The sequence below is a fragment of the Corvus kubaryi genome, unplaced genomic scaffold (genome assembly GCF_017639235.1).
Source record: "Corvus kubaryi isolate FWS band 111438036 unplaced genomic scaffold, C.kubaryi_AGA036_p1.0 134, whole genome shotgun sequence".
NCBI lineage: Eukaryota > Metazoa > Chordata > Aves > Passeriformes > Corvidae > Corvus > Corvus kubaryi.
Genome location: NW_024580668.1, coordinates 11,839,395 through 11,858,428, shown reverse-complemented (window position 1 = coordinate 11,858,428; position 19,034 = coordinate 11,839,395). Strand labels below are relative to the sequence as shown.

Sequence of the window (19,034 nt, the reverse complement as noted above, 5' to 3'; positions counted from 1 at the left end):
TCCAGCCCATACACAGGTTTAGGGCCCCACTCCATGTCTTTTCCATGTGTATCCAAGCCCAGAGAAGGCTCAGGCGCCTGCAAGACATGAACACTTCTATTCTGGTCCCCCACACGTGGGTTTCTAGCTCCAAAACAGGAACCCTTTGATTCCTTTTTCTCCCCTAACTGTTAATCTATTTAGCTACAGGAAATACTCCACATGAAGGGAGGAGACACCTGAACTCCACACAATACTTGGAAACTTCACTGCGTCCAGAAACACCAAATGTTCCTTCATTTTGAGTGAGGGATGCTGAGGCAAAGCTTTTCAGCAAAGCTTTTCAGCAAAGCTCTTCAGCAGAGCCAGGCTCCAGTGGCAGGCAGCACCTGGATGGATGTGCATCCCACTCCTTCTACCAAGTGCATCCGCTGCTCCTCAGCAGCAGCTGGGCTCTGACCTCCTCCATGGGCCCTCCTGATATCCTAGGAGGACAGATTCACAGAGAGCTCCTGGAATTTGTGCCTAAGTCCCCCTAAAAATCTCACCCCAGCAAAACAACTCTTACCTGATTGGCTGATAGAAACTCCTGGGCGTTGTCGTTCATCCCCATGTACATGTTCTCCCCATCAAACTAGAAAGGCAAAAGAAAGAGTTAATGAAATGCCATCTGCACAGCTCGCTCCTGTGCATCCCAAATGCCTTCCTGGCTCTTCATGTTGAGAGCCAGAATTCCCAGAGGAAAATCCTGAGCTGCTGTTTTAACACTTTGGAGCGTGTATGAGCACACCGCCAGCCCAGTTATTGCAATGGGACATGCTAGCATAGCATGGATATGGGATCTTTTCAGTGAAATAAAGAATGAACCACTCCAATTCAAGCAAATAAATCAAATGTGTGAACCCACAGATGTACGCTGCAGCAAAGATCACCCTAAAGAAGCTGTTGCTAAAATTCCTACTAGACCATCAATCAGATATTAAAAGCCAACTTCCAGCAAAGGAAATGTCCAGGACTTGGGCAGGTCCCACGCAATCCTCTTAGAGACCTCTGCATTACCCTCAACACCAAAGCAAAGCTACTGCAGCAATGCAGCATCACTCTGGAGCATTCAGGAGGGGTCTCTGTGCAAAGCCTGATTGCCCCTCCTGACACATCCATCCCCTCATCTCCTGTTCTCCTGCCTGCTCTGCCAGGACCCTGCTCCATGGCTGGGCCAGGCAGCCTGAGCACGGCCCATCCTCCTGTGTCTCCACAGCCAGTTCCCAGCTGCTAATCCACTTACCAGGCCACAAAAGCCCCATGGAGAACTACAACTCTTCTCACTAATTAGCTACAAGAGGAGCTTTTCCTTTACTCTGATTCCAAAGGAAGGAAAAAAGCCCTCCAGGATTGTCTCCGGCTCGAAGTACGGCTGGGGCAGGCCTCAAGGCTGAGTTCACAAATTAATTATGGCAATAAAATGGGCTGTGCCATAAAACACTCCCGAGATGAGGATGGAGGTACCAGCTGTGAGTGGCACCTTGCACTTAACAAGGAGAAGAGCCAAGCCTCCTGCCCTTACCAGCAGCATGATGAATTGGAGATCGCTCACCCCTCGCCTGCTCTCTCACTCTCTGATATGAAGCTGATTCCAGTTATGCTTTAACAGAAAGTGGGCATATTAAGAGCAATAAAAGTGAAATCTAAATAAAACCAGGTGAAGAATTTCAGCCTAGACAATTAATTGCACTTCCATTTCTCGGAGTGCTACAGGATTAGCTATTAAAGTCAGCAGAGTTAGTAAAGCCAAGTGGGGGTAACAGGGCTCTGCTTGGCCTCAGACATCCTCTAATTGCCAAACTGTCCTTTGGCACAGCAGAGCAAACCAATTAAAAGCTGCAAAATTGGAGCAGGTATTGTGGCCCTCATTAAGAGATACCTGCAGCAGGGTGGGAGAGGATTCCTGTGCAGCTGCTGGGTTCTGCAAAATCCATCAGTGAGGCAGGAGCTGTGGGATGCAATGAGCACTGGACCAAACAACTTCCCCAGAAGACAGCTGGGTACCATCCACTTTAAACTGGATTTCCCTCCACCTGCCAGATGGTCACTGGCACAGCCAACTTCAGTTCCAGCTGGAGCTGCTGTGCTTCCAGGCACGGAGACCCAACCTGCTCTGCAGTCTAAATACCCTCTAACAACCCAACCAACCCCAGCAGGGGCACCTGAACTGGCAGCAGAGGTGCCAGAGGTTGGTGGAGAATCACAGAATCTCTAGGCTTGGAAAAGCCCTCCAAGACCACTGAGTCCACCATTCTCCCAGCACTGCCAAGGCCACCTTTAATGATGTCCCCCAGTGCCACATCACCTCTCATAAATCCCTCCAGGGATGGTGACTTTGCCACTGCCCTGGGCCACCTGTTCCAGTACCTGACCACTGTTTCAGTGAATAAATTCTCCCTAATATCCCATCTAAACCTGCCCTGGTGCACATGAGGTTCATTCCTCTCATTCTACCCCTTGCTACCCCTGAGAAGACAGCGACCCACACCCGGCTACAGCCTTTTTCTCCAGGAAAAAAATTACCTTGAAAGTTACGTTCAGCAAACCAAAAGTATCCTTCACTAGGGATTGTCCCAGAGCAGGACAAACACTCTCCTTTCTCCATACCCTTCTGCTTGCCAGAATGTATTTTTTTATGGCTTTCTACTGTTCCCATACCTCCATTCCACAACTCCTTCTGCCCTTGATGCCTTCATAAGAACTGTAATGAATCCTGCCTTCAAAATTACTGTTCCTCTGATTGCCAGGCTGAGCAGCGAGCCTGAAAATCAAGACTCGAAATGCAATGGAAACTTTGGAATTTCCCCACTGCTGATTGGATTTTTTTTCCCCTCTCCTCCAGGCTATGAGGGTGCAAACAAATTTATTAGAAATTCTCCCATCAGGATATTTTTTCAATTAGATGTTTGCCAGTTATGCAGCAGCCAGGTAGAGCAGATAAGTAATGTGCTCTCCCTCTTCTCATTATTGTTTTGCTACGGAATGCACTTCAAAACAATCAACCCCATCATTCCAGGTAAATTTATGGTAGAAACAGAAATTTTAATATTTCCCCTTGGTTATAAATGCTTCCTCCTTTTTTTTCCTTTACTCTAGCTCCTGTTCCAGACCTGGATACAGCCCTTCATCATCCTCCTTACGCCAAAATCCAACCTGCACTGAATGATGTGGCAGGGATCATTTTCAAGTCCTAATTCAAAAGGAACATCCTCTTGTGCTCTTGTTGTCTTTATCATCCCTGTGCTCGGTTGCAATTCCTTAATTTTATCATTCTGCAGCTCATTAAACAAAGCAGTGGCTGTGGCTGATTCTTGCCCTCTCCTGCAAGAAATGAGCACGAAGCTGAGGAGGGAAGGGGAAAGAAAAGAGGGCAAGAAAAAGGAAAAGGGAAGGAAAAGGGGGAAGGGGAAGGGAAAGGGTGAGAGAGAAGGGAAAAAGAAAGGGAAAGTGCCCCAAATTCCACAATTCTGGCAACAAAGTCAAATGAACTCCACTGAACTGCCTTGGTCTGCAGGTGGCAAGAACTCCAACCCAAAGTACAGGCAAGACTCCATCTTGTGCTGTAGGAGGTGGCTTTGCCTGGCACTGATGGATAAGGACATGGATGCTGCCAACCCCATTCAGAGAGGGAGTTCCAAGGACAGCAGGGTGATGGAGACCAAGCCATGACTGCAGCCCTCCATGGGACAACCTACTGAGTATTATGGGTCCAAACAAAAGATAAAAGGACAGTTCTATTCTGTGAGGAATCACCCTCTGAAATTCAGTCTTTCATGAAGAATTTAATTAAAAATAGAATTCTTTTACTATGGCTCTTCCAGGGGAGCTGCAGCTGGCGCTGCTGCTCTATCAGCCCATACACCGAGCTCAATTCAGATGTTGTTGTACAAAGCACTTTTAAAACTTTTATTGCTTTTCTAGACTCACTTTGGTTTGTTATTTTTGCTCCACAGCATTATTTTCAAACCTGTAAATGTGCCCAGAGGTCACACGGGTCCCATGTTAGCAGGATGAATATGAGTAAGAAAAACAAATGCAGGCAGCAGGCTGGGACAGACCCCAACGTGCAGCAGCTGTGGGATCTCCAGCTCTGTGCAAACAGGGAGAACAAATGTTTGCTAACTGGGAAGGACCCAGTGGAAAGAAACACAACCTCCTGCCAAGATTCCAAGAAGGTGTTACTTTTTCCTGGATGGCACTGCCAGCTTGTACAATTTTATTATGAATCTGATCACATCCTTTTTATTTCCTGAGAGCCACGAACTGAGATGGAAATTTCAGCTCTGTAAGAAACAGGTGAATCACAGATTGGTTTGGGTTGGAAGGGACCTTAAAGATCATCCAGTTTAACTCCCCTGACATGGGCAGGGACACCTTCCACTCGACCAGAATATGCTGGCCAAGTTTGTACCAGTAATACCTTCTGTGATACCTGCAAGATCTCAAAAGCCTTCCAAACTTTTTATTTAAGTTTATTTTATGTGTGGTGTGTTTGGGTGGGTTTTTTTGGGGTTTTTTTTTTGAGTTTTTTGTTTTTGGAGGGGTCTTACCTAAATTCTGCCACTAATTTTTGGCAATACTAGACCAGAGCACCTTAACTGCAAGTCCACTGAGGTTCTAGAGCTTGAAAATGTGGACTACTAATACAAATCCAGCAGTAATTAAGATCCATCAGCATCAAGGAGCTACTAAATGACCAGTTAAGAACAAATTGGATGCCTCCAGTGGTTCCTACTGGTCAGAGCTATAAACACTCACCTCTGGTTTGCCTCCCTGTACCAGGACACAGGAGATGGGCAGCAGGTTCCCTCTCATGACAACCTCATTTCCAAACTGGGTGCACTGGGGATATCACCTTTCACGGGAGATTCTTGGAATGCAGCTGGGTTTGTTTTCCAGCAAGCTACACCTCAGCTACCACTGGCACCAAGACAGAGTGACCCAAAATAATGCCACGCAAGGAATGCCTTTAGGTTTCTAGTGAATAAAAGTTAGGACCCAAGAAAACTTGTAAATCACAGTTAACCTGTATTTAATACTCCTCATTAAAAAAAAAAAAAATTAAAGAAAAAAATATTGCAGCCCATGTGTTGCTGGGCTTCATTCAGCTGCTTCCAATGGCACCGTTCCCACCATGGGGGAACATAACTCTTCTTTAGAAAGTGTTACAGAAATAGTTTTATCCACAAGTGGTTTTTATCAGTATTGTTTGGGTGGTACATTCTGCTGTGAGTGCACTTTGGCCGTGGTACTTCCATGCCCTGCATCCCCGTGATGCTGCTCCTGCACACCAGGCTCAGCCCTTTGAGGCATTCAGACCCAAGGATGCTGGTGCTGGTAAGGATCCTCTCTGGACACACCTCTGGGATGTCAAATCCTCACCTCAGCCCTGCCCCTGCCAGTGCTGCTGCCGGCTGAGCAAATTCCTGCCGGAGTAATTTAGCATCCCACCTCTTCAGGGAATACATGGCTGAGGTTAGCTTAATCTCTTTAACTGCAGTTCCCCCATTAAGGTCTTTACACAACCTCTGGCCCGGAGTGATCTACTTAGCATTATTTATTTGTGTGCTGAAATGCTTGGCTAGCCCCTCAGTTGATCCTGTCAGGGAGGGTCAGGAGTTCAGCACGAGATTTACGGCTCCCCCCAGGAGTGCCCTGCGAGGGAAGCTCAGCATCTCCAGCCCGGCCACGCACCACGATTTGTTTGGGGACAAATGGCATTAACAGGGAGCACGACCCCACAGCAGGTGTCAGAGGCAGAACACAAACCCAGCATCCACAGGAGCCACCGGGGCTTTGAGGGGCTGAGTTTTCCACAAGCAGTCAATACTCTCATACATTATCCCAGGGGAAATTCAGATGGATGTAGCTGAAGTCTCGAGGCTTAAAGCCTTACAGTAAAAAGTGGCTTGTTTGGTTGATTTGTTTGTTTTAAGTAGGATGAAAGCCTAGTAGCAGTTTTTTCTCAAATACACCAGGAGCAGGAAACCTGCAGAGCTGGTGGAACCAAGGTATGGTAGAGGCTGTCAAGAAACTACAACCAGGTGGAAAAGGAAGGAATGACCTGCGCCAGCTTGGACACTGATGGAGTGAGTATTCAGAAATTCTGAAACTGAAGCATCTCCCTTGGAAAGACCCATCTGAGAAGCTCTCACACTGGGATAGCCAGCAGGAAAACATCAAACCAACCAAGGAAATCCTAAGGAACCTGCACAGCCAAGCGACATTCATCCACCTGCCCTAAAACTGTGGGAGGGAACTTTGGGCCCCTCATGACAACAAAGACATTGAGGGGCTGGAACGTGCCCAGGGAAGGGAACGGAGCTGGGAAAGGAGCCCCAGGAGCGGCTGAGGGAGCTGGGAAAGGGGCTCAGCCTGGAGCAAAGGAGGCTCAGGGGGGACCTTGTGGCTCTGCACAAGTCCCTGACAGGAGGGGGCAGCCGGGGGGGTCGGGCTCTGCTCCCGGGGAACAGGGACAGGAGGAGAGGGAACGGCCGCAGGATGGGCCAGGGGAGGTTTAGATTGGAGATTAGGGCAAAGTTTCTTCTCTGAAAGGCTTGTCCAGCTCTGGTATGGCTGCCCAGGGCAGTGGTGGAGCCACCATCCCTGGAGGGATTTAAAAGACGTGGATGTGACACCTGGGGACATGGGTTAGAGGTGGCCTTGGAAGTGCTGGGGGAATGGCTGGGTCCAACAATCCCATAGATCTTTCCCAACCTAAATAATTCAATGATTTTAAATGTTTGATCTTCTGTCTGTACTCCCAAACCAGCTGGAGTGGGAAGGGGAAGGTTCCACACCAGCATGTCCAACTCCCTCAGCGTGAACCTGTCATACTCCAACACACCCCAAGGAGGCCCAGAGGGAGCCAACAGAGGGACCTTGTGCCTCACAGCCCACTTAGAGCTTGCTGAAGGGTCAGCAAGCCCCTAGGAAAGGTGAACTGATCTCTCTGGTTGGACTTCTCACAAGGTTCCTCAAAAACCAGCTCTAAACCCCAAAACCCAACATGTCATGGGACCCAGGACAAGGTTCTCCTGCTCACAGCAAGACACTCAGTAGGTTTTAGCAAGAAGATCATGGTCTGTGACCCATCTGCACTAAAATCTATCCAGCTCATCACATAACTGATCTGCAAGGGTTCAGTTTATTAATGAGACAGAAATTATTCAGGCCAGCCGAAACTAAAAGCGCCTTTGAATAGCTCTGCATTAGGACTCTCGCTGCACTAAGTGGCACTGAGGAAATGGAAGATTAAATTTAATGTCAATAAATGCAAAGTAATGCACTGAAGAAAAGCAACCCCAACGACAGACATGACAATGGGCCTTAAAATAGCTGCTGCTGTCCAGAAGAGAAACTGTTCTGGACAGCTCACTTCCAACTTTTGCTCAGCCTTCAGCAGCTGCCAAAAATGCCATTCAGCTTTTAGAAACAATCAGGAAAAGAGCAAAGAATGAAAGATCAAGTATTATTTTGCCGTCTGTACTGTTAGAAGAAAGAGAGAAGGCAACTGCAAGGAGGATCCGAGGTGTGGAATGGCACATGTGGATGAGGAAAAAGGGGTGAGGAAGGGATAAAAGGGTGTTAGAGGGGCTCAGCAAAGATGTACATGAAAAAATGAAATGAGAGCAGGGTTCTAACAGCCTGAAATCAAGGAGACAGACACCGAAATTATTAGCAAGTGAAATTAAGCCCTTCCAGAGAAGTTTGTGCTGGGCCCAACAACACCACCTCTTGCTGAAGGACACTGTGGCTGAGAAGGATCCAGAACAGCAATTGAACAAATGAGAGATGAGTAATAAACCCAGACCTGTGGGCTCCTGGGAGCTCTGTGGGCAGATATAATCTCATTTTTTAGCATGTGGGTGGTCAAATATCATTGTGGGATCTCCATCCCTGGAGATACTCAGAGCTCAGCTGGGCCAGGCACTGCACAACCCCACGTGGGGGGCCCAGCTTTGCCTGGGGGGCTCAGGACACACAGATGTCCCTCAGGACTGGCAATATTTGGTGCTTGGAGGCTTCTGTGACACGTGATCATGAATACTCACACAGACCTTCACCCCAAAACCTCTGCAGCACCCCCTTTTATTCTCCTGAAATGCCACCACTATTCGAGTGACAGCATTCATTTATCTAAGAGACCGGCTGGCTTCCTGTCAATGCTGCACACAAAATTATTGTTATTATATTATTTGGGGGGGGAATGAGGCCTTAAACTCATTTACCTGGATCTTTCTGAGCCTGCAAAGGAGTTCAAGCTCTTCACATACACACACAAAAAACCCGTCCACTGAAAGCTACAGGGAGCAGCAGAATTTAGTCTTAAGACTGACATGGAAATAGATTAATTTTTTTTCCCATTTCATATTCTAATTACAATTCTTCTCCCCCTACTATTTTCTGTTCTCATTACAGTCTTAAAATTGCTCTGCAAATTCTGTACCTTATTCTGCTCTTCCTACCATCTTTGTCATGGAAATGAGAAACAGAATGTATAAGCATGAAAATATTGCAGAGATCAAAATTCTGCTTAACCCTTTCTCATGCGACTCCAACAAGAAGCAAAAGCAGCACAGAGCAGCTAATCCTCCACCCATCCAGCCTCCCCTTCTTCTCCCAGCTGCACTGAGGAGAAGGATGCTCAGAGAAAGGGTGATGAATTTAAAGGCCAAAGTCGCTCACGGTTGCACCTCGCTGTGCATGGAGGAGGGGTTGGGGTTTCGGTTTAGCAGGTTTTGCCCCTGAAGGCAGATGTTGATCTAATACACTTTGACTGTGTTCAGATGATTGTGTTTAGCGTTTAGCCTGGTGTAATGCTGCTGGGGAGAGCTGCTGCTGGTGCATTGAGCTGCCCTGGTGCACTGAGTGCTCAGCAGATCTCCATCCTTTTCCATGGCACCAAGAGCTCACTAGAGTTGCAGCCAAAAACCAAATCCTTCCTGATTTCTCTCCAAGTCTGGGCATGGATGAGGAAATCAGGCTGCTGGGAGGTGAGCAGCACCCGCTGCTCTCACCCAGGACCTCCCCAGCCCATCGCTGACCAGCTCAACACTGTTTATTTTGCAGCGCTGTCGCTGCAAGGCTCAGGCATGTACATCACTTCCTTCTGGAAACCAAACGACAAGCACATCCGGAGCCGTTTATCACAGGTGCTCGAGGAGTTTATCTGCAAAAAAATATAACTACCAGGCCCTCGCTGAGCTGGTCCTTCACCCGTCAGCAGCTGAGTGAGCGGGAGAGCTGAGGGAACCTGGTGAGGGGATCAGGGATGCAGCACCATCCTGGCACTGGCCTGGTGTGCATTAAATAAATACAATAAGTGCTGAGGAGCAATAACTGCACTGCCTGCTCCTCCAGCAACACTTGTAATTCACAGGAAACTGAGAGAGGCAGAAAACATGCAAAGATCTAAAAGAAGCTGCGGAGACTCTGTGCTAGAACAGTGCCAGCGTCAAAGGTGCCGAGAAACATTGTTTTCTGCAAGATAAAACCTCGGGGCTCAGATAAAAATAGAGTCGATACCTGTGTGCCTGGGAAGCAGCTACCAGCCTGGCTCTGCTCTGGGAGTCTTTTATGGAGATGCTGATTTCAACAGCAGAACAACAGCCCTGGCTGCAGCCAGAGGTGCCACTGGAGAGGGGCTGCACATGGCACTGGAATAGCCAAGGAGGCGAGGGAGCAGCTGGGAATGAAGAAACCTTAAGCAGGGAAGCTTTCCCACCCTGCAACTGGGTCCCCTTCGCCCAGGGAGCGTGCAGCATGGGCAGCGATGCTCAGCTGCACGCCTGAAGTGAATTCCTGGATGGAATCAAAGCAATTCCTTGGGGAGCGAAGGTGGCAGCTGCCAGCACAAGCAGTGGCTGGGTGACGCTGGGTTTGATGTATGTGGAGCAGGAATGGGTTTGGAAATCTCTATTTATCTTTTCTCAACTGCACAGCGAGTAAATAACGAAGCAAGGAACTGAGCTGTCAGAGGAGTGAGGAGGAGATGCCTCAAAGCTGGGCACTTTTTTAAGACCATGTATTTTGCTTCTAATCTCAGTGCTTTGCTGGCAGCTGTACAGGTAAATAACCTGGATCCCAAGTACCTCCTAACTCACTCCAATAAATCCTAAAATCACATGTGTTACTCAATTGATATTCACAAAGGAAAACAGTACCTTTAATTCACTTCACAGCCCCTGTTCTTTGAGCACAGATTAAATATTATCAGGAAATTTTTTTCTCAGAGGATGGTAAGGCCCCAGGTTGTACAGAGCAGCTGTGGCTGCCCCATCCCTGGAACTGTCCAAGGCCAGGTTGGAGCAACCTGGTCTACTGAAGGGTGTCCCTGCCCATGGCAGGGAGTGGAATGAGATGAGCTTAAAAGTCCCTTCCAACCCAAACCTCTTTCCAAGCAAAAGTACATTTCTGCTCCCCAGAATTCAGGATCTTGTCTATTTCCTTCTCTTGCAAAGCATAAGGAAAAATAATTGATTTTTCAAGACCATGGGGAACATTATGCAAAACCAGCTAGTTGAGAGGGAAAAAAAAAAAAAAATCAGAGATCTTCCATGCCAGTAATTTAGAAAATAGTTTCCAGCACACAGATATTTGGCACCAGCAAAAACCTGCTTTCTGTGGTTCTGCACTCCACTTTGTATGCAAATATACTCTTGCAGTGGTACATAGAATGACTTGCAAAAAAAAATAAAAGGGCTGACAAAGTACAATCCATTTCACAATGTTTGGACATGTTCCTGACTCAAAGAGAATAAAACTAATGAAAACTGAGGTCTTTAAAGACAAAATAATACCCAACCCCAAAACAAGGATGATAAGGAAGGTAATTTCTGAAATTGCAAGGTCAGGCTGGATGGGGCAACCTGATCCAGAGGAACCATGTGGTTCCATGTCCCTGAGAAGGGCAAAACCATGGGAAGCAGCGGATGGAGCGGGTCAGGAGCAGGGTTGGGAAGGGGCAGACACATGGGGTGCACAGGCTCCCATCACTGCTGCCGAGGCTGAGGCTGGAACTGCACGACCCAAGCTGCAAACACAGCACCAGAGCTGGAACTTCACACGCCGGAGGGCCAGGACGTGCACAGGCAGGCTTTTACAGAAGCTGAAGCTCAGCAGCATTTCCCACGGGCCATAACATCGCATCGGAAAGGTGCCTCCCCAGGCAGCACCACCACATCCTTGTGGCCTTGTTTCACAAACTGCTGAGTTAGGCTGGTCACACCAAGCTGCTGAGCTGTGTTTCCAGGGGGTTGTGCACATCACAGCCCCACCATCCCATTGCCATGGCTGTGATTCCTTTAATCGCACCCAAAGCTTCATTCCCAGCCTCAGCTATTAAATATGAAAAAAAATCCCAACCATCTCCCTCAAGCACTTCCAATTTCAGCTTTTCTTCCTTTTTTTGCTACCTCTCTGTTCACTTTATTAATCTTTCCACCAGATTTTACGGCCCTCTAACTTTTTCATTAGGGCTAAAGGTATTCTGTGCTTACTGCAGCCAAGCTGGCCTCAGGTTTACTTGTTAAATATCTGCCTTAGTGCTGAAAATTGTCAACATCTTGAAAAGACAGTTAAAAAGTCATTAAAATTAATGAAACTAATCAGAAAAAACCACCTCTGATTATTATTATTATTATGCCCCTGCCTCACTGTAAATAATTGAATAAAGATATTATTATGACTATTATTATTATTATTATTACTATTATTAACCCTAAGAAGGAGTTCAAAGCATGTTGATGAGAACGAGAAAAGAGCAGCTTTGCCCGACTAATTAATGACTTAAATAAAAATAAACAAAGGGAGTCTTCCTGATTTTAGCAAAGTCCTGCCTTTTTCCAAGCAGTTAAAAGCAAGACTGACAGCTTTATAGATAGGGAAATGGGCAGATAAGATAAACACACACAATACAAACTCGTCCAAAGCTCTTACAGTCTTTCTCTGCAACACTTCCAGCTCATTAAATTACAGTATTACTATAGATTTGCAGCAAAATTATCTTTTATCTCGTCTTCTTTTAAAGCTATTTGGCATTTGCTGGTATTTTCTATTATAAATCTAATTGCAGATTCCAAACAGACAAGGGCTCATTAAGCCTTAATTATGCACATGTTGTTTTCAACAAACATTTTCATTTGGACTGCTGTGAGCTGTAATTGTTCCGAAGGCACTGCAGCCTCCCATTACCCACTTCCCTGGGATGGCAAAAGCTACTTTCAAGTAGGTCAGGACTGGGCTGAAAAATCTGTTTGGAACCTCTGGAGTTTGGGTTGTGCTGCTCCAGTGGGAACGTCAGCAGGGAGCCAGTGGGATGCCCATGGTGATGGCACCCACCTGCACCCAGCCCTGTTGTGGGGTTAACCACAGCTTCATGGGATGGTTTGGCTTGGGAGGCCTTCAAAGATCATTTATTTCCAATGCCCCCACCTTAGGCAGGTGGAGGGGAGCAGGGAGGAGCCCTGGGAACGGGATGGGTGCCCACTCTTCACAGGGAGCAAAGCCAGCAGGGGTGATGTGCCAGCAGCTTGCCTTTGGCTACGGAGGGGAAGCACGACTTCTGCTTGGGAGTTCCTGCTGGGAACAGGCTGCCCAGGGATCACCATCCTTGCAAGTGTTAAAAACACGAGAGGTGTGGCACGTCCCAGTGTGGCTCAGTGGGCACGGTGGCACTCAGTGGATGGTTGGATATGATGATCTTGGAGGTCTTTTCTAACCCCAAAGGATTCCGTGATCCGGGCACTGCTGAGCATCTGCCAACAGCTGGGCTCCAGCCCAGCCCCAGATCCTCAGCCAGCCACATCTCAGAGAATGGCCACAAGCAACAGAGGACAAAACCATTTCAGCTCGCCCCAAAGCAAATGAGTGTGGTGGGGAGCCCTCTGTGCTTCTTGTTGGAGCCCTGGTTCTGTTCTGTTCTGTTTGCACTCTGAAATAAGCTACCCACAAGAAGAGCTGAGCTTTTATTAACAACTCAGGCTTCCTCCTAACTGCATTTGCTCGCACTCAGGAGTAACCAGAGCAGGAAGAAGCTTCAGGATGACAACTTTGAGGTCCTGGATTCTTCCAACCTCACCCACCCCTGTGGCTCCTTGCTGGAGTGTGCAGGGCAGCAGAGCGTGGCTCTGCCCCATCCCAATGCTCCGGTGAGGAGCCATCATGTGCAAACCTCACCAGCCTTCCCTGAACCTCTTCAGAGGAGAAAAAGCTCCTAATAAATAATTTCCCATCTTATTAAGGGTTAGGGCTCCAAAGGCAGGCTGGAGGTGCTGGTAGCTGCTGGACCCAGGAGCTTGAAAGGTTTTAGCACCACTGGGAATAGCACAGTGTGAATATGCTCAGTGTTGCAACTTCTGCCCTAAACTCCTGCCAGTCAGGTATCCAACATTCTATCTCAGGACAGCAGAGGTGGCCAGAAAAGGCCTTGCTTCATTAAGAAATTAGTATCCCCCTTCTTCAGGTTTCTTTCTCTCTTCTACATGACAAATCCTGTCCTGAAGACTCATGTTGCACTGTTAGAAGGAAAATGTGTCAGAGTAAGCATGAAAACTCATGGCCTTGCCTTTGAAAAAGAGAAGTTTTCAAGCAATAATTTGACTTAGAAAGGTTTTCTATGTCATTCTGACTTGGCATGTATATGTCTGACCTACTAAATCTAGCACAATAAAATTACAGAGTTCGTTCCAGCCTGTCGGCGTCAAATCGTTCATAAATTCAGATGCACTGTTTACCCAACTGCTATTCATATATTCACCGGGAAGGTCTTGCCAGGCTCCTTCTGGGGGGAAGGATTTGCCCTGTTCAACATTAGCTCGCGCTGACAAAGGGAAAACGTAAGAGCTGCCCTGACAAGCTGAGCTCCCATCTTCCTCCCCCAGCCCTCACCCTCGGATCGTGCAGGATTTATGGCTGTGCCACCCCTTCCAGGGTTGGTGACACTCCCCAAATTGGCCTGCTGTGGATTCGCCATGGGGAGGGAATGCCAAGGCCTGGCTGTTGTCACTTGTGTGGGTGCAGGCACTAATCAGCACAGCCACACCAATGAAGAAGCATTAACCCCTGCTGAAATCCTTGTGCTCCAGCACTCTGTACCCTGCCTGAGAAACCACAAAAGTGACACTGGAGCTGCCACCAGAATGGCCTTGAGGAGCCCAGCATGGGCCTTACAAGAAAAGAAGCTCACGTTCAGCCTGCCAGGGCACACAGAGGAGCTGTTCTCAGTGGTGCTGGCTGCCAGTCACAATTCCCAACACCAAAGGGTTTTCTTAAATCCACTTTCTTAAATCCACTCTAATATTTATTAATTCTTATACATAATCCAAGCAACGCCTGTTAAAGGAACAATTGTGAGGGGTATTATGGAATATTGCTGTCCACCGTGTGGGCTGGGCTGGCAGAGCAGTCACCTGCATGGGCTTCATCCCCTCTCCAGAGGAGAAAACATCACCTGACAAGCCAAAGGGACTCCAGGGCCGGGTCCTTGCAAGCAGCCCTCCCCACCGTGGGCCACTTCCCACCAGCACACGTGAGGGATGCTGTGTATGCATTGCTGGGTCTGGCTTTTCTCCACATAAGCACAGTTTCATCCTTGGGATGGATCCTGGCCCCGAGCGCGCTCGCCGCCAGCACCTCCAAACAGCGGTTGCAAGGCCAGGTGCCATGGAAAGCCTGAGGAGATGGGTGCCCTGCCCCACTGCCCACCTCCCAGGATGTCCATCCTGTCTGTGCCAGTGGGGTTAAGCAGCAGGGACTGTCCCATAACCACTGTGCCCATGGACTGCCCCACTCCAGCCAGGCGCCAGGAAGAGTTTACCAGGTGCTTCACAAAGGGACAAACCCTCCTGCACAGAGCTCATGCTCTCAGCAATAAGACTCATTCTGCTGGTCAAACCCAGGACAGCCCAGGTGATCAGACAGGCTGGCACAGGGCACCACCAGCAGCTTTTCCCCTCTTCCTTGGTCGCATTTTCTTCCTGAGCCTCAGGATCAGGAGCATATCTCCAAAGGCACATCCAGCTCAGGAAGGACGGATCCACTGACCAAAGAGCTCCCAAAGGAGCAGTTATCTGCACAGTGCCACCACGAAGCGTGGCCTTGGGCAAGAAGGTGCCCACAAGGTCAAGGCACAAGTAGGAGAAGCCGTTTTTCCTTCCTTACCACAGCACAGGGGGGGCAGGGGACCTCCTTACGTGCCACCCCGCAGGTGTGTGGACAGAGAGGTAGGAATGTGCCAACAGGGACAACCAGCAGAGTTGCACCCAGTCCTGCTGCTTCCCAAACTGGTGTGATGCCACCAAGGGCACACAGGGGACAGGCACCACCTCATGGGATGGGCACACACCATGGGATGGGCACCACCCCAGAGCTGGACTGCTCGAAACGTTCCAAGGGGCATGGAAGAATGTGCTGTAAAAACACACCAAGACACAACACCCCCAAATGCAGGGTTTAACGAGATGATACTCGAGTCAGCTTTGATGTCTCATGAGATCATTTTTGATCCCCATGTTTCCAGAGAAAAGGACTCTCTGCTCAGGTTTCCACCATGCCTGAGTCAGACACCTAAAAAGATCCCATTCACTAGCTCACAACTAGTATCCCACACTTTCTCCAAAACCATTTCGTGGGAAAAGTGATTTCCACCAATACTCTGCATCCTGATTCAGGAAGTCACACCAAGATTTCAGGCCCTCCAGTGAATATGTTCCATTTTATATTTCACCTGCACCTCTATAAAGATACCTTTTTTCCCCCACTTCCAGAATTTTCCTAACTGTTAAGAGAAGGAATCCTCCTTGCTCTGACAGAGAGCAGCAGGAATTATACCAGTGCTGCATGTTATGTGGTACAACAGGCCCAGACTGTTTTGATTGAACTCTTTTACATTAATGAAGGTTTTCTTTATATGAGTTTGTATTACAGAGATTTAAGCATCCTGGAGAGATGAAAACACTTTATTTGTTACTGCCTGGGCCTAATCTTTTGTTTCCTCAGTTGCCCTGTAACCTGTCCTTCTGTGATCTAACGCTCCACGTGCAGCAACTTCTCCACCTGCTAATTACAGGCTCCATTGTGCCAGATAATTCAGCCCCAGCGAGGCTGCAGGGTGGTTCTGCATCTCCAGACTGTGTTTCGCTGCTGCCTCCAAAACCAGAGGAATTAATCACCTTCTCCAGTCGCTAAGTGGGACCAGACACTTGTGTGCTCATTGGAAAGGAAAGCAACTTTGGTTCCTTTAAGCAAAACATAATGACTCTCCCAGAGAGCAGGAAGCTCATCGTTTATATTTCTTGGAAAGGAGTGTATTAATATATTAAGTCTAAAAATATATCTATAAATCTTTGCAAGTCAGAGCGGAAACGAGAGGCAACATGGCTGGCTCTGAAGGAGCTGCAAGTGCTGACACAGATGAGCCCCCAGCAAACACCTTCTGTGCAAATCACATTTACCTTTGCTGCTTGCCAGGGCTGTAGTTTCAGCCTGCGGGGAGACATTTACTGCAGGCAGCCCAGAGACCATCATTTTGGTACATGATTTCAATCCATCCATCCATCCCTCCATCCATCCATCCATCCATCCACGCACCCATCCATCTCTTGGCTCTCAGAGCAGCCTGGGACATGGCACCCGACAGCCCCCTGATCCAGTACAGCACCTGAGGGCATTTAATTATTATCCTCTGAATTCAGAAATTAGACTCCTTGCGCCCCTCCCGGGGAGTTTCTGCTCTCCCACCCCTGCTAAGCCGTGCTCCCATCAGCCAGTGAAGAGGATGACAGCAATCACATCCCTCTGCCCTTCTCTGAGGCTTCCCAGCCAGGGTTTGTGGTGATGTTGGGGGATAAGGATTCAGACCACCCACCCCAAACATCCCATTAGGACAAGCATTTTATCAGCAGCTTAAACTCCAGCTTATGTCATGGTGAGAGCATTTTTAGGTTTGCCTCTCCGAGCATGACAGTCCCAAAGGAGCCTATAAAACGTGACAGGCACAAAATCACCAGCAAAAGCAGCTGCTTCGAAAAAGAGCTCAGGGTTGGCAAATGCCACATCTGGTCATAAGAGAGGCTTGGAAAGCAAACCTGAAAAAAGGGGCAGCTGTGGTAGGATGAGGAAGACTGGTGACAGCAAAACAGAGCCAGAGGAGCTGTAAGAGATCGCGACGGTCCCAGAGAGCATCCTGGGGCTCACCCTCAGCGATGAGGATTTTGAGAGAGCCAATGTGTTGATGCTTTCCAAGATTTCTTCTCAGAGCTCTCTACAAAGAAAATGTGAAGCTTTGAACCCACCTCCATTCGAGTTTCAGCCCATTTCAATAAAGGTGCATTTTCACTGCACCAACCTCCACTGCTGTGGATGCTCTCAGCTGACATTTCATTTCAGTACAGCTGCTCTGTGAGGAACTGACTTAAGCCTAAATTATTACCAGACTGTGTGAAGAGTTCCCATACCAAGTTGAGCTTTGGTTTAACCAAACTGGGCTTTAGATGCGGGTGACACTGAGCACAGACCTGACGCTGCTCAGGGCCTCGACAAAACTAAAGCCTGGGACTCATTTTTCGAGAGGGAAATAATTAACAACACACCAGCAGAAGTATTTAACCAGGTCTCCTGCTGCCCAATATCTTTATTAATGACCTGAAAACTAGGCTGCAGACTGAAACAAAGTTTGCAGATGAAAAGAACATTATTTAGGTTAATTACAAATGGCAAAGTCTTGGGAATTTCTGAGCCACCTAGCCAAGCAGAAGGGAACATCAGAGCAGAAGAAACCCTGCTGACAAATCCAGAACATTCCATGCAGGAAGGAGGGGTCTGAAATCCTTCTAGACTTTATCAGGGGGTAAATTCTCTGAGCAGTAAGTGGTAAGACCAGCAATCATGTCAGCTGCCCCGTGCAAACCTCCACTGAAAGCACGGCAATATCAAAATGATAGAGAGCAAAAATAACAGGTAAGAAGAGAACACAGAAAATCCTGTAACGCTGTTATCCAAACTGTCAGCACACACTTGGCTCCAGGTGCTGAATTCAGTTCCATTCCCCCCCTTCTCAGCAGAGAGAGATGAGAAAACAAGGGAAGAAAGATGGGAAACCAAAGCCCTGGGGCAAGAGAGGACATTTGAAACACAGAGGTGTTTCATGGGAGAAAAAAAGGAAAAGGCCTTGTTTTCTCCAAAAAGGAGGTGGCAGAGACTTATGACAACATATAAAATCATTAGTTTTGGCAAATCATTTGAAGCAGGGGTGCAAGTCCCCAGAATGGGGGCTATTCCTGGGAAAGGGTCACATGAGGAGCTGGTGGGACTCCCAGTGCCCTGGGAAAAAGTGTTCTAATCTTGCCCCAAATGGGCTCATTTAGAAACTGTCAAGGTCCCCACATGTGAAATCCAGATAATTGTGCTTATCTCCAACACAGCAATGAATCACTTCATGATGCTCCTGGCAAGGAGCAAAGCCCATGAGTTCACTGAAAGGAGAATCCCCCTGTCCTGCCACTTCAGCCTCCTATCTCCAGTTTTGTAATGCAGATGCAGCTCCCACTTGGGGCTGGGTCAGAGCCACAATTCATAGTGAAACAAATCAGGGCTTTGTACACTGAAAGCAGAATTTCAGGCTTAAAAAATGCTTACATATCTTGAAGCAGAAGGTAATGATTATAGGAAAACAAAAGGGGACAAATTCACCTCTGGCTTTAGATTTCTCTCTATGAGTAGTTTCGCTCTGCCCACCTAAACAACCAAAAAAACCCCACAATGTTTTCAAGACGGTTTCATTTCTGAGCACTAAAATCACATTCTAAGCCAAGAGGCGTGAGAAACTCAAAAGCACCATAAAACCATCCCTGCTTTGGGTTGTTTTGGGGTCTTTGTTTCCACAGCGGTTTCCTGAGCATCAAGGAGACAAAGCTCCTTCTTCCCACTGAGTGATGGTGCACCTCACACAGGGGAGCAAAGCCTAACTAGGAGGGAGAGGACAAGATCCAGGTGCCCAGCAGGGCGACATGAAA

The 19,034-nt window shown here is 47.9% G+C and overlaps 1 protein-coding gene across 2 annotated transcripts in view; it reads right to left on the bottom strand.

The window, feature by feature from the left end:
• The window catches only part of TOX2 (TOX high mobility group box family member 2), a 150,381-nt gene that overhangs the window by 89,243 nt on the left and 42,104 nt on the right, over positions 1-19,034 (bottom strand). For both annotated transcript variants that reach the window (XM_042050697.1, XM_042050708.1), the window contains exon 2: positions 548-613. In XM_042050697.1, the coding sequence (XP_041906631.1) occupies positions 548-613 (66 nt within the window). The remainder of the gene's footprint in view (positions 1-547; positions 614-19,034) is intronic.